General features: G+C 39.5%; 1 protein-coding gene across 3 annotated transcripts in view; it reads left to right on the forward strand.

Moving 5' to 3' along the window:
• CHD2 (chromodomain helicase DNA binding protein 2) overlaps positions 1-25,754 on the forward strand; it is a 132,161-nt gene that overhangs the window by 73,164 nt on the left and 33,243 nt on the right. For all 3 annotated transcript variants that reach the window (XM_039479860.2, XM_074400055.1, XM_010349427.3), the window contains 10 exons: positions 1,900-1,971; positions 5,813-5,962; positions 6,707-6,855; positions 8,293-8,389; positions 8,829-8,921; positions 11,873-12,043; positions 12,997-13,172; positions 18,990-19,031; positions 20,358-20,497; positions 25,533-25,671. In XM_039479860.2, coding sequence (XP_039335794.1) covers positions 1,900-1,971; positions 5,813-5,962; positions 6,707-6,855; positions 8,293-8,389; positions 8,829-8,921; positions 11,873-12,043; positions 12,997-13,172; positions 18,990-19,031; positions 20,358-20,497; positions 25,533-25,671 — 1,229 coding nt within the window. The remainder of the gene's footprint in view (positions 1-1,899; positions 1,972-5,812; positions 5,963-6,706; positions 6,856-8,292; positions 8,390-8,828; positions 8,922-11,872; positions 12,044-12,996; positions 13,173-18,989; positions 19,032-20,357; positions 20,498-25,532; positions 25,672-25,754) is intronic.

The following is a 25,754-nucleotide window of genomic DNA, read 5'->3' on the forward strand; positions in this document are numbered from 1 at the left end:
GTGTGACCTCAATTCCAGAAGCCCAAATCCTTGAAGAGAGGGCAGTATCAGATGTTCACCCCAAACGCTGACCCTGGCTGTGAGGGGGGACCATAGCAGTACTGGTACTTGAAACCTTCCTAGTCCCTGAAGTAAGTGATAACGGCTCCCTCACTTTTCTGTGGAGTTCTTTAACTGGAGTTGTTTTCTTCACACAGTTACCTCCTGTGGGGAAAAGTTTCTGTGGAGTTCTTTAACTGGAGTTGTTTTCTTCACACAGTTACCTCCTGTGGGGAAAAGTTTCTTCAGCATAATAACGTTTCTTTAGGTGTATATAATCTATTAGAAACTTACTCTGATCTATCTATAGACATGTGGACATACATGCAGTTTATGTTGTCTCTTAGCATAGGTTTATAGTGCTTTGATTTTTAAGATTTATTTAAAAACTTTTTTTTTTTTTAATTTGAATGGATGAATTCTTCTACCAACTCACATAATGTTTGGATTGAAGAAACTTGGAGTCAGTGATTATCTCCTAAGAAGGCCCAGTTTTAAGACTCACTATCAGATTGTCTTTCAGAGTACCTTGAAAGGCATTGTTATATCCGTAGTATTTTATGTGGTCTTTCAGCTGCTGTCTTAGAATATAGCTTAAGGCTGTGGTTGTTACCAAGAAACAGCCTATTGCAAAAAGTCAGTTCTCTGTCAGTGAGTCAGATCCCTATGACCTTTCATTCCTAGGAAATCCTGTGATAAGAAATAAATCAAGAATGCACAGTTTCTGTCTCTAGGGAATAGATAATAGCTGGGTCTGTCATACCTAATCAGCGATTTTTAGATAATTAATGTCCTCTACTAATGGAAGTATTAGAAGGGGCATTAGGTTTTCTGATTTCAAGTAAAGGCTCTGAACCTGCCTTTAAATGTATCTTTGGTTTAAGGCTCTGATTAGAGTAGTCAGTGAGAAATAAATCAGGGGCTTCTCACATGTGAGCTGACTTGAGTTAGGTCTGGTGGAGAGAGTTCTGGGGACCTGTAGGCCCTTCCACAGAGTCTGCTGCCAGCCAAGTCTCCTTTCAGGTTAATTTTTGCCTTCTGTAAAATGAAGTATTTTGTGCAGCTCAAGTGGTGATTGTGAGGGTTGAAATGTGAAAATGATTTTATAGAGTGAGAAATGCTTTGTCAAAGATATAGCATATAGGTGAGAATTATTTAGTGTTTTGTGTGTTGATGGTTTCTCTGTGGTGACATTGTTTTACATGTAAAGCTGACATATGTTCTAATAAAGGAATGGTGCCTGCTAATAAATGCCAGGGGTGCTCTTTGAATTCACATGTAGTTTGGCTGCTTGAACACTTTGCTGTGATTTCAGAGAGTAATTTTTGGCAAAGCTGGGATATTTGATGAATTTTAACATTTTCAACGATTCAGCAAAGTGTTTTTTTTAACAGAATTATTATATAAATAATTTTTTGGTTTGTGTGATACTTTAAGTGATAGTTTTAGCCATATGAGCTAAGAAGAATCATTTATCTGCAGGAGCTTATTACTGGGTGACCTGTGGTGTGGTCCTGTTTCCCAATCTTTGCAGTACCTCCAGATACTGAAGTAAATCCAGCCTCTAAGCACGGGTTGGATTTTCATCTTTCTCCTTTTAGGTCCTGGCAGCCATTCTGATCCTTGGCTAAGCCTGGACAGCCCTTTGAATCATAAGCTTATAACCTTGAGTCTGTAACTGGAGAGCTCAGGTCAAGTAGGGTGCTTCTTAAGCACAGCTTCTTGATAGTACTTTGCCAGTGCATTCCAGTTATTTTTACTCAGTGGGTGTTCAGGTGATAAAGGTTCCATGTCTGCTGTTCTATTCTGAGTGTAGTTGATCTTCCTATCTTACAGTTTTCTTGTGGTTTATTTTTACAGCGTCTGGATGGTTCCATCAAGGGAGAAATCCGCAAACAGGCACTGGACCACTTCAATGCAGATGGGTCTGAGGTATACTATGCATGGCTTTGTTATCTGGGTAATGTGGGCTCTTCATCCAGGGGAAAGTCTTTCTATCTTCATGTATTCTGTTTCAGAAACAATTCATAGTGCAATTCTTTTGGCTCGAGAAGAAAATGAGAAATCTCTCACATAAAAATGGTATTTTGTTGTCACTCCAGAAAAACAAATACGTGCTTATTTATCTCCCCCATTCTGGGTTGACAACAAAGTGGTTCTCCTAGTAGCTCCTAGATGCCAAAGCCTTGGGTCTGGAAGAGCAGCAAGTCAGGAGTAGGGAAGGGTTGGCCCATAGAATTAATGTTGACATATGTCTTGTATTAGAAGGTTCTAATCTCTGTACTCTTCTGGTGACTAAGTCCTGAAAAATATATTTGCTATGTCTCAAATTTGTTGGACTTCTGATCCAGTGTGGCTTAATGTTCTTGGTGTCACTAACAGCAACATTTTACCAGTTGGTGTCGAGCTTGGATTTGGCATCATATTTTGTTTGGGGGGCACATATAGAAGAGCTACTTAGGATGAATTAGAAGGTATGACAACATTGTAGTTTATGCATATCATATCATCAAATGCCATGGGATTTGAGAGAAGGGGGAGAGAAGAGTTCTGGTGTGAATAAAACTGTAATAATGTGTAGAGATAAAGGAAGCAGTGGAGGGAACCTGAAACAGATGTTTCACAGAGAATGCTAATTTCTGGAGCCTGAGCCACCTTTTTTTAAAAAAAAATTTTTTTTTTTAATAGAACAGGCTTAGCTTTCTGAAGAACTTTAAAAATTGTTGATGCCTGTTACTGCAGGATGCTCTGCTGTCTGCCTTTAGAGTCTAGAAATCCTAGTTAGACTAGAATTCTGGCTACTTCTGTAGCCTAAAAATTTACTTCTTGAGGAGCTTTGGGCATTAATCAGAGCCAAGGCTCTGATTCATTAAGGATAAGAGGAATGGAATAATTAAGGACATTGATCATCGGTTAATTCCCATTCCTGGTTTTCTTGCTCTTTGTTTCCTCAACTGTTAAATCATGATGGTTCTGATACTCACTTTGTAATATTGCTGTGAGGATTAGATTTGATAATCAACATAAAGCACTCATTGCATTGCCTAGCACATAGTAAGTACTCCAAATGTCTGCTATTTTTATCATATAGTGTTGGTTGAAATGGGTTTTGTGTTCCCTACTCTTAGTTTAAAAGATAGTATGGCCGGGCGTGGTGGCTCAAGCCTGTAATCCCAGCACTTTGGGAGGCCGAGGTGGGTGGATCATGAGGTCAAGAGATCGAGACCATCCTGGTCAACATGGTGAAACCCCACCTCTACTAAAAATACAAAAAATCAGCTGGGCATGGAGGCGTGTGCCTGTAATCCCAGCTACTCAGGAGGCTGAGGCAGGAGAATTGCCTGAACCCAGGAGGCGGAGGTTGCGGTGAGCCGAGATTGCGCCATTGCACTCCAGCCTGGGTAACAAGAGCGAAACTCTGTCTCATTAAAAAAAAAAAAAAAAAGATAGTATTAGTTGAAGGTTTCACATTTCCCTGTCTCAGGAAAAAAAAGTTGCTTTTGCGTAGCTCCCAGTTGATTCCTACTCCCCCTGATGGCTGTATAGAACACAACTTCGCTACCATTTCTGTAGTGTTTTCAAAGTTCCTTTAAAAAATTAAATATTACATGCTTACTTAGAATATTGGGAAGATGGTAAAGAGTACAAGTAAACAGTTGTACAAAAACTCATTCTAGATACAACTTGCTGTTCACGTCTTAGGGGGTATATTTTCATTCCTAATAGATGGAACCATTTATATGTTTACCTAATTCAGACCATGTTGCATATAGTTTTATTCCCTTCAAAATCATACTTTGAGGCTAGGCGCATGGTGGCTTACACCTGTAATCCTAGCACTGTGGGAGGCCAAGATGGGGGAGGATCACTTGAGACTAGGAGTTTGAGACCAGCCTGGTCAACATAGTGAGACCTGTCTCTACAAAAAAAAAAAAATTCTCCATGTTATTAAAAATTCTACAAAATTTAATTTTTAGATAAGACCCTGTCTCTACAAAAAATAAAAAAAAATTAGCCATGTGCAGTGTTGTACACTTGTAGTCCCAGCTACTCAGGAGACTGAGGCAGGAGGATCCCTTGAGGCCAGGAGCTTGAGGCTGCAGTGAACTAGGCTCACCCTACTGCACTTCAGCCTGGGCAGCAGGATGAGACCCTTTCTCAAAAAAATTTTTTAATATTTTCTTATGCCTGTACCATTTATTTATTTAACCACCTCACTCTTAGTGGCATTTTTTATAATTTTTTAACCTTTATCAATTTGATAAGAGATGAATACAATATACTATAATCCATATTGTACGTTATCCTTGATAAAGAGTGGCATAGCAGATTGTTGGTTGATAGATCATTTTCACTCCAGATTTCATTTGTTTTAGATACCTCATCTTAAACTGCCCACTCTTTATCATTTGCCTTCTCTTTGGAGTGTGGTGGTGCTTAATATTTCTCCTAAGAATCACAGATTATGTGGCTAGACACACCTGTTGATCACTTCTTTTTTTTTTTTTTGAGACGGAGTTTTGCTCTTGTCACCCAGGCTGGAGTGCAATGGCGCGATCTCGGCTCACCGCAACCTCCGCCTCCTGGGTTCAGGCAATTCTCCTGCCTCAGCCTCCTGAGTAGCTGGGATTACAGGCATGCGCCACCATGCCCAGCTAATTTTTTGTATTTTTAGTAGAGACGGGGTTTCACCATGTTGACCAGGTTGGTCTCGATCTCTCGACCTTGTGATCCACCCGCCTCGGCCTCCCAAAGTGCTGGGATTACAGGCTTGAGCCACCGTGCCCGTCCGATCACTTCTTTAGTGGAATTGTTTAAAATTCTTGTGAGGCAGCTCTCTCCGTTTTTATTTCTATGGCATAATGTTGTTGAATGTGACTATTAGAACATAGAGACCTTTTCATTGCATCTCCATTTGTATGCTAAATATGCCCATTTATCAAGATGGAACTCAGGACTGCCAGTTTTTGAGGGCTACTTCTCTGCCACAAAGGCATCAGGTTTGACATATATGATCATACTCCCTGAAAACAGAAATATTTCATGTTTTTCTCCCCTGGCTTATATATTCTTTTTCTCTGGCCCCTGTATTTTTTGAGCACTCAGATGCAGGCAGGTGTGCTGTGGCGGCCCACTGGGCAGCCACAGTCATTGCTATGGAAACGAGTGTCAGTGCCTGGGTGGTTCTACACATTGCTCTCCAGCCAAACCTGTTTTGATTTTTTAATTATTTTGCCATGTATGGTAATTAAGGATCCTGTGCTTCTCAACACTTTGAATATATGATCTGTTTAGTGCAGCATTTCTGTATTTCTCACCAGCCTAACAAACATAAATATTTACATAATAAAGTATCTCTGTTTATACTAACTGCCTTATATGGCATAATCTACCTTTTCCTTGAAAATAATTGTACAGGTGACTTCCTGGAGTTAATGATTTCCATGATAATTGTTTGTCTGTTTTTATTATTGTTGCTGTTAACTTCTTGTATATTAGTCATAGCCGGGAGGTGACACTAATTCTCTCATTCCCATTGCCTGATTAGATTCTACTTTACTCCTTTGTTCAAGGCACTGACTTTGCCTCTTAATCAAATGAAAATTCATTCTACCATCAAGTCCCTGACATTCTTTTAGCCTCCATAAAGTTTGTCCATCATATCTCACTTTTCTTCACACCTGCAGGGGTTTCCAGGTATAAGGGCTTATTGGACTGTGAAACTGTTTCTGAGAAGGCCACTGCATAAAGTAGTATATTGCATTGTGTACAGGACTTCTGTTTCCTGCTCTCGACAAGGGCTGGTGGCCTGGGAATCAATTTGGCTTCAGCGGACACAGTCGTCATCTTTGACTCTGATTGGAACCCCCAGAATGACTTGCAGGCACAAGCCCGAGCGCATAGAATTGGTCAGAAGAAGCAGGTCAGTGTGGAGAGGCTTCTGGAAATGGCTTTAGGGTCGGGGGGGCCGAGGGACTTGTTCAGCGCTTTCAGGACATTAACAAAAAGCTTTTTCCTGGTTTTGCTTTTATTTCCCCTGAAGCACTGATTTCTGTTAACTAGCACAGAGATGTTGTCTTTGGGCCCAAGATGAACCTTTTAAGGCATGATCTTTTTCTCGTTTGAAAGTACAGCATCTGTTACTTTCTTTGTGTTCATCTTGAGAAGGATTTATGATGAATAGACTTAGAACTGAACTTTTTCTCTATTTTAGTATGGAAAAGTTAAGTATCCTATTGTTCAAGATGGTTAGTTTTTATTATACATGACTGTGTTAGCTTCAAAGGTACTTGGGAAACCACACACTTTTTTGTTTATGAATCTCAAGGTCTTCTATATTAGATAACTCACAAATTTCATTCTTAGCCAGAGATTCTGTTTCTTTCCATCAGTGGAACCAATTATTCTTTAGCACGATTTTTATTGATGGAACAGAATATAATGACAGCTCTTTAGGGGCAGTTTTATTTAAGACTGTAACCTGCTGCACATAGTAAAAATATTGCGTCTATTTAAGTTGCCTGCTTGGATGGCTTATAGTATTTTATGGTTAGAGAATGCATTCTGTTAAAATTTTCCCCTCTTGGTTTTTGACAGAGGTAATCTTTCTCTTTCTTTGTTTTTTTGGGGGGCTCAGGCATAAGCATAACAGTTCCTTTTCCTACAGGTAAATATTTACCGCTTAGTTACAAAGGGGACTGTGGAGGAGGAGATCATAGAACGGGCCAAAAAGAAGATGGTGTTGGACCATCTGGTGATTCAGCGCATGGACACCACTGGCCGGACGATCCTGGAAAACAACTCGGGAAGGTCCAAGTAAGTGCCAGGAAGATTGGGAGATAGGCAGAATCAAACTGATTTGACATCCCTGTTGGATATAATAGGATTCTCCACCGCAGACGTTGGTCTGTTCATTACCTGGACAATACCAGGCCAGGACCGCCAGCAGGATGGGATTCTCACTCCATTTGAGCTTCTTGGTTCCTTTTTTTGCTATTCAGCCCCTGCTTATGTATTCTCCTCTCTTTCTTGCCTCTCCCTTTCCTATGCTTTTGGCTGCACACGTGACAGATGACACGGCAACAGCAGTGGAGCTGTGTGTTGGGGTCAGCCCAGCATAGTGTCACCTTTGACTTTTCGGCAGTGGGAGTCCACCAGATTGGATTGGCAGCTGGTTTTTTAACTGTTGGCAAAAATGTTTGTGTGGGGATTCTTGTGCTTTGTGCTTTGTTCTAGTGGAAACAGAAGGGTATAAAAAGAAAGTAATGAAGTTTTAATTGGCTTTGGGAAGAGGCACAACTACATCTCCTATAGAGTTTACGTTTTGAGCAGATTGTTGAGTGTCTTCTGTGGCAGTATTGCAGCTGTGTTTGGGCATAATGGCTCATGCCTGTAATCCGGGAGGCTGAGGCAGGCAGGTCACTTAAGGTTAGGAGTTCGAGACCTGTCTAACCAACATGGCAAAACCCAGTCTCTACTGGAAAAAAAATTTTTTTTAATTTGCTTTTTGAGATGGAATGTCGCCTAGGCTGGAGTGCAGTGGGACAATCTTGGCTCACTGCAACCTCTTCCTCGTGGGTTGAAGTGATTCTTGTGCCTCTCAGCCTCCTGAGTAGCTGGGACTGCAGGTGTGCACCACCACACCTGGCCAATGTGTGTGTGTGTATGTGTGTGCGCGCGTGCATGTTTAAATAGAGACCGGGTTTTGCCATGTTCGTTAGAAAGGTCTTGAACTCCTAGCTGCCCGCCTCAGCCTCCCAAAGTGCTGGGATTACTTGCCTGAGCCATTGTGCCCGGCTGCAGTTATGTTAAAGGTGTATTCAAATTAGCCCTTCCTAAATAGAGTGTTTTCAGATAGTTTTCCGTTTAAGAGGAAACTGGATGAGAAGAGCCTGGGTCTTTTATTTTGGACCAGAGATGAGAAGGTTGAAAATTCTTGGTGAATGATAACTTTCTGAGTCAAAGGGCAAAGGGAAGAGCTCCGTTCTGTAACAATGTTAGTCACTTTTCTGGCTTACCCATGCAGTAGGTGAGCCAGTAGGACTATAACTGATTTTCTATTCTACTGGGTTAGAGTTACCACCACAGACTCTTCCTACGTGTAGAATATGGGATGGTTGAGAAACCATTTTTCTTGAGGCAGAGTTTTTATTTTCAACAGTTATTTGACTTTTTCCTGAAGGATAATTATTCTGAAGTAGAACTCTTTAGAAGTTATTTAATGTTCCTACCAACTACATTTTACTTCCATAGCTCAAATCCTTTTAATAAAGAAGAGCTGACAGCTATTTTGAAATTTGGAGCAGAGGATCTCTTCAAAGAACTTGAAGGGGAGGAATCAGAACCTCAGGTAATTAACAATGAAGAAAGGGAAAATTTTTTGAGAAGTATTATCTGTGAGTCTAAATTTTCTATAAGAATATTCTATTAGAGACTTTTATAAAGAAAAGTAATTACTTGAAGGACAGTGTGTTTTTCTTTCATAGGAATCTCATAGCTCTTACTAAATTGAGTAGGAAGGAGTTAAAACATTTGAGAATACTTTTTGGGTTTTTTTCCCTCCCGTTTCTATTTGTTATAATTTTTGAAGTTTCACTTTGTCGTTTGTAAATAATAGTTTGAGATATTGGATGTAAAGGATTTGGAGTTGAGACCGAAAGTAAATGAAATATCAGGAGAATTCGTTTATTTGCACCAAACATTTTCAGTAAATACTAATGATTTCTGGGCAGCTAGACAACTAATCTGTTGCTGTTTTATTCTATTTGTGTTGGCTTTTGTTCTTTTAGGAAATGGATATAGATGAAATTTTGCGGTTGGCTGAAACGAGAGAGAATGAGGTATCAACAAGTGCAACAGATGAGCTTCTATCACAGTTTAAGGTATAAAGATCTGTGTGGGAGGGCGTACTCAGCATTGATTCATTAACTAATGGTTACTAATGTTTGTGAACACTTTCTTTGTGCTAGGCACTCTGCTTTTCTCTTTACCCCAATTGAGTCATATCCTCAATATGGTTCTCTGAGTTGTAAGTATGTTGTGAATGCAGGCTCTGTGAAAGTAACCACTGAAGTGGGCCATCCTGTGTAGAGTCAGTGTGTGGAGGAAAAGAAAGGATTGAAGAGCAGGCTTGGTGGAGAGCCAGGACGTGTGGAGAGCCAGGATGTGTGGAGAGCCAGGACGTGTGGAGAACCAGGACGTGTGGAGACCAGGACGTGTGGAGAACCAGCATGTGTGGAGAGCCAGGACAGAGTGGAGCGTTGTGGAAGATGCTCATAGATCAGATACCAAGAGAGGTCAAAGATAGGAAAACAGTAGGTGACAGTTTGAAGGCTGTGATGACTTGGCGAGATTTTAATTCGTTTATTGTTTATTTGGAAAGCCAGAGAAAGAGGTGTCAGTGGTGTCTCATATAACAGAAAATTGCATGAAATGAGGACTAAACACAGAAGCTGGGCAACAGATGAATAGGAGGTTGCAGCACAGAGTATCGATGTTATCTAAAAGCTTAGTGAAAGAGTAGGGGGCAGTAAATTCTGTGGCTAGAAAGTTGAAGGAAGGCAAGGTTTTCAAAGATGTTACCATGTTTCTAGTTGGAGGAAAGAACTTGAATATAGGGAGATACTGAAGGTTCTTGGGAAAGAGATGATTTGATGGTGTATTGCCCCAGAGGAGACTGGAAGGGATACAGTCAGAAGCACAAATAGAAGACTTGGTCTTGGAAAGAAACAGGACAAGTACACTTTAGGGAAGAGGAGGAAAGAGATGCTGTGGGGGTTTCATTTATGCTCTTAATGACTAATAAAGTAGTGAGGTGTTTGCTTGAGAAGTGGAAAAGGTTTGGGAGAGCCATGCATGAGTCAGGGAGGTGTTGGGAGGAACTTGATAGGGAGTCAGCTGAATTGAGATGATACAACTTTTCTGTGGAGCTAGTCAGCAGGGTCATATGACTTTCACTAGGAATACTTTTGAGGTCAGAGAAATTGGATCAGTTGGCTATCCCAAGGTGGGAGATTGGCTTGGGAGGCACAGGAACATTAAAATGGCAAAGGTTTCCAAGATTGATGTGACAACATGGTAGGAAGGATTGACCATGGGTTGATTCCATGGAGGTGGAGACGCAAGAGGAACTTGATGATTACAATGATGGCTAAATGCAGTATGCCCATTAGGATTGAATTGTATTAGGGGAAATTGGGTGAAGTGTTTGGAAGGAAGCAGTATTGTGTGATGAGTTCCAAAGCTGGCCACAGGGAGAAATTTCAGTGGAAGAACAAGGATGGAGTTGAGTGGGCCAGAGAGCTCTAGATTAGGGTTAATGTGTCAGGATGCAGAGGATGGGGTGGAGGAGGGTGAAGGTAAACTATTAGTGTTTGTCATAGTCAATTTGGGCTCCTGCAATAAAGTACCATAGACTGGGTGGTTTATAAACAATAGAAGTGTATTTCTCACAGTGTTGAAGATTCGAAGTTTGAGATGGTCAGGTTCTGGTGGAGGCTCTCAGGTTACAGACTGCTGACTTCTTACCTTCCCATGGTAGAGAGAGAGAGAGAAGCTAGAGAGCTCTTTGGAGGTCTGTTTTATAAGGGCACTAATCCTATTAAGAGGGCTCTGTTCTCATGACCTCCTAACACCTCACATTGGGAGTTAGGATTTCATCATATGTCTTTTGGGGAGAACATATTCATTCAGTCCATTGCACTGTTTCAACTCAGTTCCACCTCTGTGACTACTGCTCCTTTCTTCAGCAATAAAAACCAAAGCTTGTGTAACTCTGTGTTTTAAGCACTATCTTAAATTAAGGGCCGGTGTCTGGCGTTTAACCACTACATCCCTTTTGGAAAAGTTAAATTTCTTACTGCATTAACCACTAATGTGCATATTTACATCAATCTAAATTTTAGTTAATTTTAGCAAAAAGTCATAAAGTGAGTCTAACTTGACCTCACTGTCAGCTCTAAATGACTTTAAGGAATGGAGCAGCCTCCAGAAGCTCATTTATACCTTATGACTATTCCAAAGGTTAGGAGGGAAGGAATAGGAAGAATGCTGAGCCAGGCTGGGGGCTGCCTGCCACTGCCCAGAGGCTGTCAGAGGTGGTAGATGTTTCTGTATATGCCTTGTCTGGTTCTTTGAAATGCATATGCTTAGATGACTTTCTTTCTGGGATACATACTGTTTTAGTACAAATACATATCAGATATTAAATAATATTTGATATGGAATGAAGATAATATTCTTCCAGATTGATTTAAATTTTTTTCCATTTTATGTTTTCATTTTATTTCTTAAGACTAAAGTGCACTTGTGAGCATATGAAATCACCACACATCTTTAACTTTTGTATTTTTGATAAAAATGAATAAGGCAACTAGTTGGCTAGATAATGAGTGCTTTGAGGTATGTATTGTTTCAGATGACCTCTATACAATTTATGGAAATGTAAGTTCATTATGGAGTGCTAGGTATTAAGCATTCTATAATCTAAATAAATCTAAATTTTATGAGTATATTTATTAGAACATGTATATGATTTTTAACAACTCAGTTAACAAAACTTATAAAAACAATTTGTTATCTTTGTAACTGTTTCCCTGCGTTTCAGTAAAACTTATGATGTTTATGATGAACTTGAGGATTTGACAAGTTGATTTTGGGGGGGTATAAAGGAAAAATTAATAGAAAATTGATTATCTGCTTATGTCATATCACAAAATTCCTATTATTATCCACAGTGTCTACTTGGATTAAAAACACTGGATAAATTGGTGTTTTAGCAGATGTTGTTTAGAAATGGGGAAATGTCAGTCAGACGATGGTTTTCTGTTTTAAGGTTGCAAACTTTGCAACAATGGAAGATGAAGAAGAACTGGAAGAGCGTCCTCACAAGGACTGGGATGAAATCATTCCAGAGGAACAGAGGAAAAAAGTAGAGGAGGAAGAGCGGCAGAAGGAGCTAGAAGAAATTTATATGCTGCCTCGAATTCGGAGTTCCACTAAAAAGGTGATCAAGTGAGATGAAAGAGATGAAAGTACTACTTATGCTGTAAAGGCTGCAGAAGGGTTGATTATTCAGAGGCCTTGCATTAATTCCTCTGACACAGAGGCTTCAAGAGTAGAGTTAATATTCCTCAGAGGTCATGAGCAAACCTGTGGGACATCTGATTTGGTCTTTGCAAATTGGCTCTTGTGAGGCTGATGGACAGGATCTGAATTTGACAGAAGTTTGCATTTCGCCTTTGAAATTAGAACTAGTAGTCCTCACAATTTGGCTCTAATTGCCACTACCTTCAAAGTCAAACCTCTGTAACTGTTCACAGCACTTGGTATAAATACTTAGTAAAGGATTGTATAACTAGAAATAAGAAACATATACCAACTATACAACTTACAAAGTTCCATCACAGACACCATCTAATTTGATTGTTGTAACAACATTGAAGTAAGTAGAAAAGTTTTGTTACCCATTTTGTTAGAGATAATAGACACAGATTTGTCCAAGGTCACAGTAAATCAGTATTAGGTAATACTAGGTACCATTTATTGAGCCCTTACAATGTGCAAGGCATACTTATAAGTGCTTTAACTTATTGAAAACCCTGTTATAGATACTATTGTCTTCATTTTCAAATGAGAAAGGCACAAAGAGTGAAATTACTTACCCAAAGAAGTAAACGTGAACCTATTTCATAATGGGATATTGTAAAAATATCCAAATATTTTTAATCCAGTTCGCTTATCATTGTATTACAACGTGTCTGAAAGTGTGACTGTCCTAAGTGGGTATTTCTCCATCAAATGACCTGTCTCTTTCTCCTTATTTGTCGAAGGAAAGTTGACTTGTCTGATATGGTAAGAGGTTCTGAGTACTGAAGAATTCAGGTGGCCTGGTCTTGGTCCTTTCACTACTTGCACTTCACACGTGTTACAGTGTGGCTTTGCCTCAATCTTCCTCAGGCTCAGACAAACGACAGTGACTCTGACACTGAGTCTAAGAGGCAGGCCCAGAGATCCTCTGCTTCCGAGAGTGAGACGGAAGACTCTGATGATGACAAGAAGCCAAAGCGCAGAGGGCGTCCCAGGAGCGTACGGAAGGACCTTGTGGAGGGATTCACTGATGCAGAGATCCGAAGGTTGGTGGAGGCTCTGTTCTCATTGAGCTTGTTTGCAAGTGCATACTGTCGAGTCTTGGGTTGACTGGATCCCGGACGCTGTGACAGGGTAGGCAGAGGCTAATACCTACAAAAAAGGCAAGAGAAGCTGGGTCCTGTCCCAAATCTTCAGGATAATTGATCCTTCTCCAAGGTTTCTTTCAGTTGAGATCACTTTTATTTGCTGCTCATCTCTCTGTTTCTCTCTTACTCTCTGGTTTTTCAGAACATGTTCACAAAGAAAGTTCAGCTAGGGGGAAAGAGATAATTGACACACACACACACACACACACACACACACATATATATATATATATATATATATATATATATATATACAGACTTAAACATCTGTATATAAAAGAAACAACATAAATCAAAAATACATATGGTACAAATAAGTCTACCCTTACTACCTCTCCCTCCCTCCCATTCCCAGTCCCACTTGTGTTGGTACTGATAGCAGTCTGCTGGTGGTTTGCTTTAGTTTATTATTAGTATGTACAACATGTTCAGGACCTTGTTTTCCCCCATCCCATTTAAAATTAATTTTAGACATCTTTCTCTGTGAGTGTTTACTATACATTTCTTGGTATCTGGTTCAAACCTCTCTGTCCTCCAAAAAATGTAATCTACAATCGTTGCTTCCACTTTATTTTTTTTTTCAGTTTCCATATTTTCTTTTTAAAGCCTGAAGAAAACAAAGTATAAGATGGTTTTATGGCCCAATCCATATTATAATTATATTAAATAGTCTTTTAAGGTCAGTATATTTGAAACTATGAGGTGTTTCTTTTCACTTAAATGTCACACCTATTTTTTCCTTGTTTAATTTACTATGGAAAAATATAAATCTTTCAAAATACCGACAGTAGCATATAACACATCCCTCTTGTACTTATCATCTTAACAATTTTGAATTTGTAGCCAAACTTGTATGTATGTATGTATACCCCACTGCCTCTTGCTGCCTATCCCTGTATTATTTTGAGAAGAATGTGTTTTCTGCTATGGGGCAGTGTGTTCTATAGCTATGTTTGGCTTAGTGTTTTTCAGGTCTTTAATTTCCTTTTTTTTTTTTTTGGAGACAGAGTCTCACGCTGTTGCCAGGCTGGAGTGCAGTGGCACAATCTTGGCTCATTGCAACCTCCGCCTCCCAGGTTCAAGGAATTCTCCTGCCTCAGCCTCCCAAGTAGCTGGGACTATAGGCATGCATCATCAGGCCCAGCTAATTTTTGTATTTTTGGTTAGAGATGGGGTTTCACCATGTTGGCCAGGATGGTCTCAATCTCCTGACCTTATTATTCGCCCATTTTGGCCTGTCTTTATTTTCTTTATTGATTTTCTGTCTAGTTGTGGTTATTTTGGTAGAGACAGAATCTTGGATTGCAGTGGTGTGATCATAGCTCACAGTAACTTCATACTCCTGGGCTCAAATGATTCTTGTGCCTCAGCCTCCCAGGTAGCCAGGACTACAGGCATGTGCTCGTATGTCTGGCTGATTTAAAAACAATTTTTTTTGTGTGTGGAGACAAGGTTTCATTATGTTGTCAGGCTGGTCTCAGACTCCCGGCCTCAAGTGATACTCCTGCTTCAGCCTCCCGACGTGTTGCAATTATAGGCCGAGCTACCATGCCTGGCCCAGTTGTTCTGTCCTTTATTGAAAATGGGCTGTTGACATCTCTGTTACTCTTACATGATCCATTTGTTCCTTCAGTTCTGTTAGTTTTTGCTTCATGTGTTTTTGGACTCTTATTAATTGTATATATTTTTATAATTGGTAGGTCTTGATTGGCCTTTTTATTATTGTAACATGTATTTCTGTGTCTCTAGTAACAATTTTTGTTTTAATGCCTATTTTCAGTTTGTTATTAGTATAGACACTCCAGCTTTCTTTTTGAGTATTTGAAATTTAAAAAATGGTATTTGGCCAGGCATGGTGGTTTACACCTGTAATCCCAGCACTTTGGGAGGCCAAGGCAGGTAGATTGCTGGAGTCCAGGAATATGAGACCAGCCTGGGCAATATGGCGAAACCCTCTCTCTACTAAAAATACAAAAAATTAGCCAGGTTTGGTGATGCACGCCTGTAATCCCTTGCACTTAGGAGGCTGAGACTGAGGCAGGAGAACTGCTTGAACCCGGCAGGCAGATATTTGCAGTGAGCTGAGATGGTGCCGCTGCACTGCAGCCTGGGTGACAGAGTGAAACTCTTATTTCTGCCAATCTCTTTTTGTGGTTGGAGTGTTTAATCTATTTACATTTAATGCAGTTACTGATAAAGTAGGAGTTAGGTCTGCATTTTGCCGTATGTCTTCTATATGCCATGTCCGATTTGTTTTTTTATTTCCCCATTACTGCTTTCTTTTATAAATACAATACCATTTTAATTACCCTTTTTAAAATAAAAATTTTTTTTTTCCACTTATTTTCTTAGTGGTTTTGTTAGAGATTACAAGTAACGTCTTAGACCAATTTACTTTGAATTAGTATCAATTTAATTTCAGTGGCATTATAAAAACTTTGCTCCAATTGTAGCTTGCCCCCCACTTGTGCTGTTGTCACATATTACATCTTTACACGTCGTAAACCCATCAATGCAATTTTATAATTAATATTTTATATAGTTTTCTTTTTTATTTGAGACCGTTTCGCTCTTCTCACCCAGGCTGGGTGCAGTGGTGCGATCTTGGCCCACTGCAACAGGTTCAAGTGACTCTCCTGCTTCAGCCTCCCGAGTAGCTGAGATTACAGGCACCCACCACCACACCCGACTAATTTTTTTGTATTTTTAGTAGAAACGGGGTTTCACCATGTTAGCCAGGTTGGTCTCCAACCCCTGACCTCAGATGATCCATGGGCCTTGGCCTCCCAGAGTGCTGGGATTACAGGCATGAGCCACCACACCCGGCCTAGTTAGTTGTTTTTAAAATCAAAGAGAAGGAAAAGAGTTACAAACAAAAATACATATATATTGTCTTTATATTTACTTTACTATCCCATGGGTGCTCTTACTTCTTCATGTGATTTCAGTTACTGTTCTGTGTCCTTTCATGTCTACCCAAAGGGCTGTCTTAGTATTTTCTTTTGAGGCAGGTCTGCTAACAACAGATTCTCTATTTTGGCTTAGCTGGCACTGTCTGAATTCGATCTTCATTTTTGAAGGAAAGTTTAAATACTATTTTTCTGTTTCTCACGTGGGATCATTTCAGTTGGCCTATCTTCAGGTTTGCCAGTTCTCTCTTCTTCAGGCTCATATCTGCTGTTGAGCCTCCCCAGTGATTTTTTTTCATATCAGTTATTGTAGTTTCAACTCCAGAATTTCTATTTTACTCTTTAAAAAATTTGTGTTTTTAAACAGAGCATTTCTGTTTCTATTGATATCATTTTCATCCTTTTAATTCTCTAGGCAGATTTTATTTTTACTCTTGTAACTATTTATAATAGCTGATTAATGTCCTTGTCTTATAAGTCTACATGCTGGACTTCCTTAGGGACTGTTTCTATTACCTGCTTTTTTTCCTATGTATAATTGTACCTTTTTTTTTTTTTTTTTTTTGAGATGGAGTTTTGCTCCTGTCACCTAGGCTGGAGTACAGTGGTGTGATCTTGGCTCACTGAAACCTCTGCCTCCTGGTTTCAAGTGATTCTACTACCTCAGCCTCCTGAGTAGCTGGGATTACAGGTGCCTACCACTAAGTCCAGCTAATTTTTGTGTTTTTAATGTAGGTGGGGGTCTCACCATGTTGGCCAGGCTGGTCTTGAACCCCTGACCTTCGGTGATCCACTCATCTTGGCCCCCAAAGTGTTGGGATTACAGGTGTAAGCCACTGTGCCCAGCCTACTTTTTGGTTTTCTATATGTCCCATAGTTTTTCTCTTGAAAAATTGGACATTTTAAGTCACATGGCAACTCTGGAAATCAGATTCCCCTGCCAGCCATATGTTGTGTTTGCCGCTGTTGTATTTGCTTGTTCAGTGACTCTCCTGTACTAGTTTCCTGAAGTCTGTATCCTTTGTCCTGTTATTTGTAGTTTCTACTTGAGCTTAGTGATCAGCTAATGATGGAACAGAAAATTCCTTAAATGTTTTGAGCCTGTAAGTCTACCAGCCTTTGTTGAAGGGCTTGATGTGTGTCTTGGGCCATGTTTCAGTGCTCTGCAAGGCAGTTGACAACTCCGCCTTGACATTCAGTTCCTGCTTGTGCAGTTTCTCAAGGTCAGCCAGAATTGTGGGGTAAGACCCTCTGAGATCTTTCCTCTGCATGGACACAGACCTGCACATGTGTTAGAGCTTTTCAGAGTCTCCTGTGGACATCTCCCTCAATTTGTCTTTGATCAACCTTTTCTTGTTTCCAATTGGTAATGTCGCTCAGGCCATCATGATATGTTAAACCTTTGCATCTAATTGTTTTTGACCAGTCAGTTGTGGACAGGGCTGTTCACACAGAGTGAGTTCTGGGTCAGTCCAATAAAGACAAGCCTGAGAGTGGAGCTTCTCAGGGTGTTGTTGGCCAGGTCCAGTCATTCTCTGGGAATAGGGCTTTTGGGGAACTCTCAACGTCTTCTTCACCCTCCAGTGGCTGCTGTGCTGCTGGGTGGCACAGCTATTGTAGTTGTAGAAGTGTTTGTTTTCAAGGCTGTCATGCAGCTGGGGATAAGGGGATGGGAATAGTGCAAGTTAAAAAACGTGAAGCTTGCTGAGCTGTTTTCTTGAATAAATTTCTTAGATGGCTGCACACCTTTGGTTAATTTTCAGAGTCGTGACAACAGTGATTGTGACAGTTTATGCCAGCGGTCCTATTGCTTTTATGGAGGAGCAGATTTTCACAGACCGTTAGTCTGCCATTCTGGAAATGTTGTTATTTAGACATAAAATATTTCAACGTCTGTCAAGAAGGAGAAATGCAGAGTTAAGGAGTAATCCTCAGGTTTTGTTCGTATATAATACTTTCCTAACCCTTGTGTCCATGCTGGTCCTTTAATCTTGTTTTTAGCTATTGTCATATTCAGTTCCATTTTCTTCTGTAGCCTTGTCTTTTCATTTCCATTTTTTCCCTTAGTATCTGTCCATACACTGTTTTAGAACCCAATTACCATAGTAATTTGGCTAATTACATGATGTCGTTGTATCATGAAGTCCTGGATTTTAGTGGAAAGTAGTAGTGGCCATCCTATAGGAATGGGGATGATGGCATGAGTTGATGTGTAGCATAGTTTAGGATAGACATTTGTGGGAAGATAGATTGGATTTTTGGTAGAAGAGGTCAGTAGAGTTCCAAAATCATTTGCCTGAGAAGTTTAAAATCACAATTTACTTTGCCTTTTTCCAAAAACTATTTGAGACAGTCCTAAAAATCTTACAGCTGGAAAATCCGTTGGTTTTCTAATAATGAAAAATACAGTATTGAAAGTAGCAGTGAACTGAGTAGGCTGATCAGGGTTTTATCACAATAGAGTTGTGATGATGGAATCCTTTATTATGTAGTGAAGTCTATAGACTTGTACCTTCTGAAAAGGATATTAGTGTTAAGTCGCAGTTATGTAGCATGTATCTGAGCAAGTTCATGGTCAGTCACTGAGAAGAAAGTTGATTTTTAATTTGAATAGATTTTCAGTAGTCATTATTTTAAGTTGACTGGTTTCAAAGACATTCAGCATTTATTCATTTTTTGATAGTTGCAAGGATTGAGCCCAGTCTCTTTGACAATTTGCATGGCTCATATGTCATCGCAGGATATGGTAGCATCAACATGAGTAAAATAAGTCTCTTTTAATATGTTTTATTGATCCTATTCTTAGGTTCATCAAGGCTTATAAGAAGTTCGGTTTACCTCTTGAACGGTAAGTTAAGTATAATAGTGCCTTACCTTCTTCTTTTTTGTTTTTATTGTATAATATGTTCTTTTTTGGTAATTTTTTCCATTTAATACTAATGCTGGGAACTTTTTTTTTTTCCTGAAAACATTTATTTACAAACATTTATATATTGGGTGCCTGTTGATTCATGTCCCTCTGCAGAGGGATGATAAAGATGATAAGGACAGACCATCCATAAAAAGACTTTGGCCTTTGTGAGGGAGATCAATCAAGTGTATTCCAAACCATAGTGCATGAAATAATTTCCAGAGAGAAGTTCATATAATTCCAGTTTAAAACAATGTATGTAGTCATTATTTGTGTCCTAGTTCTTAGATTTAGTAATGTCAAAGGTAAAAGGCTCTTTATGAATTTATAATATTCTGCTAATTAACAGGATTTCATGAAGATTAAATGCACAGGGCTTATATAGCCTTGCCAATAATAACTTCCAGAAGGGTAGGTGTTGTTACTATTGTTTAAGCATTTAGAAAAATTTTCAGAAGTTGGATATTAACAGAAGACTGTTTCAAATAGTTTGGTACTTTGCTTTCTATAAAATCTAGAAAGCCTTAATTTAAAGGAAATATTGGGCTCCCTTCTCTTTCTTCTGATAAACTTCCATACTGGGTGAAAATTATAAGCCTGTTTTTTGTTTTGTCTTCTCCATTTGGAGAGGAGGTAGTGATGTGTAGCATTAAGCCACAGCAAAACCAAGAAAGTCAGTGACATTTTTCTAGGACTGTTGCTGACCACCTGAGGGAAGACTGCCTGTCTTTGGGCCAGTTACTGTAAAAGCCAACAGGATGTGGAAAAGGGGGTTTGGCACCTTTTGACAGTCTGTTTTTTAGCTGTTAATATATTTGTATACTTCCTATGACATGGAGATCAGTTAAACCTCAGTAGAATTAACTGTACTCTGCTTCTGGGAATGAAAGTAGGCTAAAGGAAGGAAAGTGAATGCAGAGAAGCAAACTAGTACAGGCGGTCTTCAGGCACTTTCACCTGCTGCCACTAACAGACAGTCCATTGATTTAATAAAGTTGGTTTTCCTTGTTTATTTCTTCTCTGTTTTTTGGAATTACTTTGTTTTGTGGAATATTCCAAGACACAATTCTTTATGACAGAAAATGAATGTGTTAGCCTTCAGTCAGTGTCCAGGGGTTCTTGTTGGATCCTTAGAATGATGAAAGGAAAGCAGAGAAAAGTGTCTTTGCAGGAGAAGCTGATATGAGGCCTAGTGGAATCTTGTGACATTTAAGAAGAGTGGACACAGTGCCCTGAACTGTCCCGGTATTTGTTCCTCCTCAGGCTGGAGTGCATAGCTCGTGACGCTGAGCTGGTAGATAAGTCTGTGGCAGATCTAAAACGCCTGGGTGAACTGATTCACAACAGCTGTGTGTCAGCAATGCAAGAATATGAAGAACAGCTGAAAGAAAACGCCAGCGAGGGTAAGTGAAGTCGGTGTCAGTGAGTCTCCACAACCTGGCCCTGTGGACTGGATTTCTCTTGCCTAAAGTGTGTTTTAAGGACAGACTTGTAGACCACACGTGCCTAGTGCTTTGAGGTGTCAGTGAGTCTCCACAACCTGGCCCTGTGGACTGGATTTCTCTTGCTAAAGTGTGTTTTAAGGACAGACTTGTAGACCACACGTGCCTAATGCTTTTAGGTGTCAGTGAGTCTCCACAACCTGGCCCTGTGGACTGGATTTCTCTTGCTAAAGTGTGTTTTAAGGACAGACTTGTAGACCACACGTGCCTAATGCTTTGAGGTGTGCATTCTGAGCTGCGTTTCTGTGAGCTTAATATTCTAAGCTCCCACAGGTCTACTCACAACCAAGTTGATTTGCAGAAGGTGTAGAGTGAAGGAGGAGATGAAATGTTTTCTTTTTATGTTACTGTAGAAAGTTTGAATTTGTGGGCCGGGCGCAATGGCTCAAGCCTGTAATCCCAGCACTTTGGGAGGCCGAGGCAGGTGGATCACGAGGTCAAGAGATCGAGACCATCCTGGTCAATGTGGTGAAACCCCGTCTCTACTAAAAAAAAATACAAAAAATCAGCTGGGCATGGTGGCGCACGCCTGTAATCCCAGCTACTCAGGAGGCTGAGGCAGGAGAATTGCTTGAACCCAGGAGGCGGAGGTTGCGGTGAGCCGAGATCGCGCCATTGCACTCCAGCCTGGGTAACGAGTGAAACTCCGTCTCAAAAAGAAAAGAAAAGAAAGTTTGAATTTGTTTGAGTGATGTAAAAACCCAAGGGCAAAGCTGGGTGGATACCTCCGTATTTTGGCTGCAAATAAGAGGTGTTGTAGATCACAAGCATTCTTAATTATCTTGGATATATGTGTATATATTGTGTTGTGGCAAACATAAAGGATTTAGAGAATTGGAATAAATAAAATATTGGTAAATATTGTAAACATTTTTTTTTTTTTTTTTTGAGACGGAGTTTCGCTCTTGTTACCCAGGCTGGAGTGCAATGGCGCGATCTCGGCTCACCGCAACCTCCGCCTCCTGGGCTCAGGCAATTCTCCTGCCTCAGCCTCCTAAGTAGCTGGGATTACAGGCACGCACCACCATGCCCAGCTAACTTTTTGTATTTTTAGTAGAGACAGGGTTTCACCTTGTTGACCAGGATGGTCTCGATCTCTCGACCTCGTGATCCACCCGCCTCGGCCTCCCAAAGTGCTGGGATTACAGGCTTGAGCCACCGCGCCCGGCCAACATTTTGTTACATTGAGATTTTCATGCCATTTGTATTTGTTCTCATTGGATTGCACATGCAGTATGTTTTCTCTCTGATACCAGAAAGTGATTTTGTCTGTCCTGTGTGAATATCTTTAAAAGCAAGAGTTATAGGGATGCTTGTGAGGAGAAACTCTGAAGTAGTTATTGGTAAGGACACCCTCATAGTGAACTTTAAAGAAACGAGGGAGACCAGGTAAAGTGGCTCACACTTGTAATCCCAGCACTTTAGGAGGCTGAAGCCAGAGGATCACTTGAGTCTTAGGAGTTCAAGTCCGGTCTCGCAATGTATAGCGAGACCTTGTGTCTACAAAAAGTTAAAATACTAGCCGAGAGTAGTAGGATGCACATCTGTAATCCCAGCTACATGGAGGCTGAGGTGGGAGGATCGCTTGAGCCTGGGAGGCAGAGGCTGCAGTGAGTTATCATGCCACTGCACTCCAGCCTGGGTGACAGAGTGAAACCCTGTCTCAGAATATAAATAAATTAGTTAAATAAAGAAATGAAGGTATTATCATTCTTTTTCTCCAGACTGTTCATCTGTGTCATTTCTGCCATGTTTTTGGTCAGCCTTTACTGGTAAGGCTACCCTTCAGCAGCTTTGTTGAGCTGTGGTTAAATGTTGAGGCTCCAGAGAAAGAATCAGCCAGTTATTTGGAATTTGGTTCTACCACTTGCCAGTTATAAGACCTTGGGCAAGTTATATCCCCTCAACTATTCATTTACAAAATAGAGTAATAGTATCTATTTCAAAGGATTTGGATGATTAGTTGAATAATTCCATACTTATAAATTGTTTAGTGTAGTGTCTAGCTTGCAGTGTTAGGTATTATTAAGAAGTGAATATTTGTGCTTTAAAATTTTCTTTTTAAGGTTATTATTTAATTTGATAGAATTTAACAATGTCTTCATGACAGTTAAAACTTAAATTTTAAGATATGTTTTCTTTTTTGTAAAAGAAAATTAACTTGTATGATTTGTACAGTGATTTGAATGTGTGCTTTTATAACATTCACAATACACCCAAAAGTAAACTTTAGGTTTAATGTGCAATATGTTTTCTTTGTAATTGTTTTGAATAAGTAATACATCTACATGGCTTAAAACTGAAAAACGTATTCCTATTACTTCTTGATGCTCTTGAGAAATGAATGTTTTCTCCCTCTTAAATAGAAATGGTAATACAGCATGCATACTTTTCTGTGCTTGCTTTTTTCATCTCTTGGTATGTTTTGGAGCTGTTTCCTTATAACAGTCCCTTCTCCCCTAAATCCCTCTTTGTTTTGTGCACGTTCACATTCTGGATCTAGCTGATTGCTTCTTCTTGGTATTGTTTAACTTATTTCCCCTATTCCTGTATTTCTTACAAACTGGTTTTTAGCGTATTCTGAGTCCAGGCTGACATTTCTAGATCAAATGTAAGATGGTTGATACCTCTTTTCTTTTAGATAGAATTTTTTATTTTTTTGAGACAGAGTCTTGCTCTTTCACCGTGGTGGTTGGAGTGCAGTGTCGAGATCTTGTCTCACTGCAACCTCCACCTCCCGGGTTCAGGTGATTCCCCTGCCTCAGCCTCCTGAGTAGCTGGGACTACAGGCTTGTGCCACCACAGCCAGCTAATTTTTTGTATTTTAGTATTTTGTATTTTGTATTTTGTGTTTTGTATTTTTGTACTTTGTGTCTCAATCTCATGACCTTGTGATCTGCCCACCTTGGCCTCCAAAGGGCTGTGATTATAGGCATGAGCCACTGCACCTGGCTGTGAAATTTTCATTTCTAAAAATGTTAACATAGTTATGTGTTCGCTTTATCCTAAACATATTTTTCCAAATAGGAATACCAATTTTACTGTTAATTAAAAAAATGCTCAAATGCGAAGTGTGATTTCTTTGCATTTCTTTTTGTTTTTAGAATATATCACACTAATGATGTACAATCAAAATATATTTTAAAATTATTCAAAGTTACTCTTTTCTCTTTGTGGTTAATGCCACCAACTTAATATATTGTTAGACTCTTGTTTCATTTATTTTCAATACTTAGAGATTGCTTTTCTCATTTTGATTCAATTTAATTTTTTTTTTTTTTGGAGGGGATTTTTTTTTCATTGTATATGGGCTCTGGGATACATGTGCACATCCTGCATCCTGCAGGATTCTTGCATAGGTGCATACATGCCATGGTGGTTTGCTGTCTCCATCCCTGTGTCCCACCCCCGCCACCCCCTGTCGCCTACATCAGGCATTTCTCCTGGTGCTATCCCTCCATATCCTCCCTGCCCTGCTTCAATGTCCCTCCCCTCCCCGCCACCCCCCACTTGCCCTGTGAGTGTTGTTCCCTTCCCTGTGCCCAAGTGTTGTCATTGTTCGTCACCCACCTATCATTTAATTTTTTTAATTATGTAAAAACACTTAAATGGTTCAAAGTCACAACTATAAAACAAGGTACATTTGGAGTATCTTGTTTTCATTTTTGTTCCCCAGCTTTCTTCTCTTCCTCCTTAATGGGTCCGTGCTTCTGTCAGTTGTAAGTTTATCTTTCCATTGTTTCTCTTTAAAGTGTGTGTGTGTTTGTGTGTATCTGTATTTTCCTTTTGATACAGAAGAGAACATACTCAGTTTTCCACCTGCTTATTTTCGTGACTGAGATAAATTCATATCATTACGTAGAGATCATCCTCTTTCCTTTTACAGTTGCAAAGCCTTCTACCATGTAGATAGATGTCAGTTCACACTTTTTCCCTCGTATTTAATATTGGGTTGTTTTTGGTCTTTTGTTATTATAAAGAAAGCCACAATGAATAATGATTTAATGAATAATACCATTTTATACCTCTGCCAACATATCTTTGGGATAGATTTCTAGAAGTGGGATTGTTGGGTCCTGGGAAAATAGGTATGTACTTTGTGTCAGTATTGCCAAATTCTTCTGCATAAGTCTGGTGCCATTTATTTGGTCACCAGCAATGTTTGTTGGTACCTGTTTAGAGGCATCACAAACAATATGTTGTTAAACGTTTGGTTTTTTTGCCAGTTTGATGGATGAGAAATGGTATTTTTTCTTTTGATGAACAAGAATGTACATCTTTGTTCTATAAAGCGTCTATTCATATATTCTGCCCATTCTCTGTTGAAAGGAGTTTTTCTCTCACAAACAGAGGTAGTATTATCTCATGGATTTCAAATTGGGCTATTGGGTTGGGGTTTCGTTTTTACTTCTGTGATCATTTTAATTTGAAATTTGGATTAGGGTAGCTTTCTAATGCCATGACTTGTTCATCATTCCACATGTTTAGGTAAGAACTCAAGCTCATGTTTCTTAAGTGATAGTGTTGTGAAGATCAAGTTCATTTTTAAAATACTTGAGAGTTTTTTGACCTCCACTAGTGGGATGGATAGGAAAACGAAAAGAGAAAACTTCAGCACTAATATTATACCCTCAGAATCTACTTCTGTTAACTTTTTAAATTTTAGAAACAAAGTAGTGTAAAACAAACAGGAAGATTAAAATAAAACTATAAACATCTGCGACTTTAAAAAATTCCAAATCTTAAAAAATAACTTGCAAAGTTTATTTTACAGACATTAATTGAGAAAAAATTTGTCTTACAGATTATCTATTTGAAATAACGATAAACCAGAGATAATTCAGAGAGACTTAAGAGGTCAGGGTTCATTGATATATGTTCTCTGTGGACCTTCAGCGGGTTTTCATTTAACTAATATGAAATTGGTATTCTTTAGGAAAAGGACCAGGGAAAAGGAGAGGTCCAACAATCAAGATATCTGGAGTTCAGGTTAATGTGAAATCCATTATCCAACATGAAGAAGAGTTTGAGATGCTGCATAAATCTATCCCTGTGGATCCTGAAGAAAAAAAAAAGTGAGTGTATTTTGTGTGGATGCTTAGGTGGTTGCACCATAAGAAAACAGATTTGAAGTTAGACTTTGTGTAGTTACATAGTG

The sequence above is a fragment of the Saimiri boliviensis genome, chromosome 5 (genome assembly GCF_048565385.1).
Source record: "Saimiri boliviensis isolate mSaiBol1 chromosome 5, mSaiBol1.pri, whole genome shotgun sequence".
Classification (NCBI taxonomy): Eukaryota; Metazoa; Chordata; class Mammalia; order Primates; family Cebidae; genus Saimiri; species Saimiri boliviensis.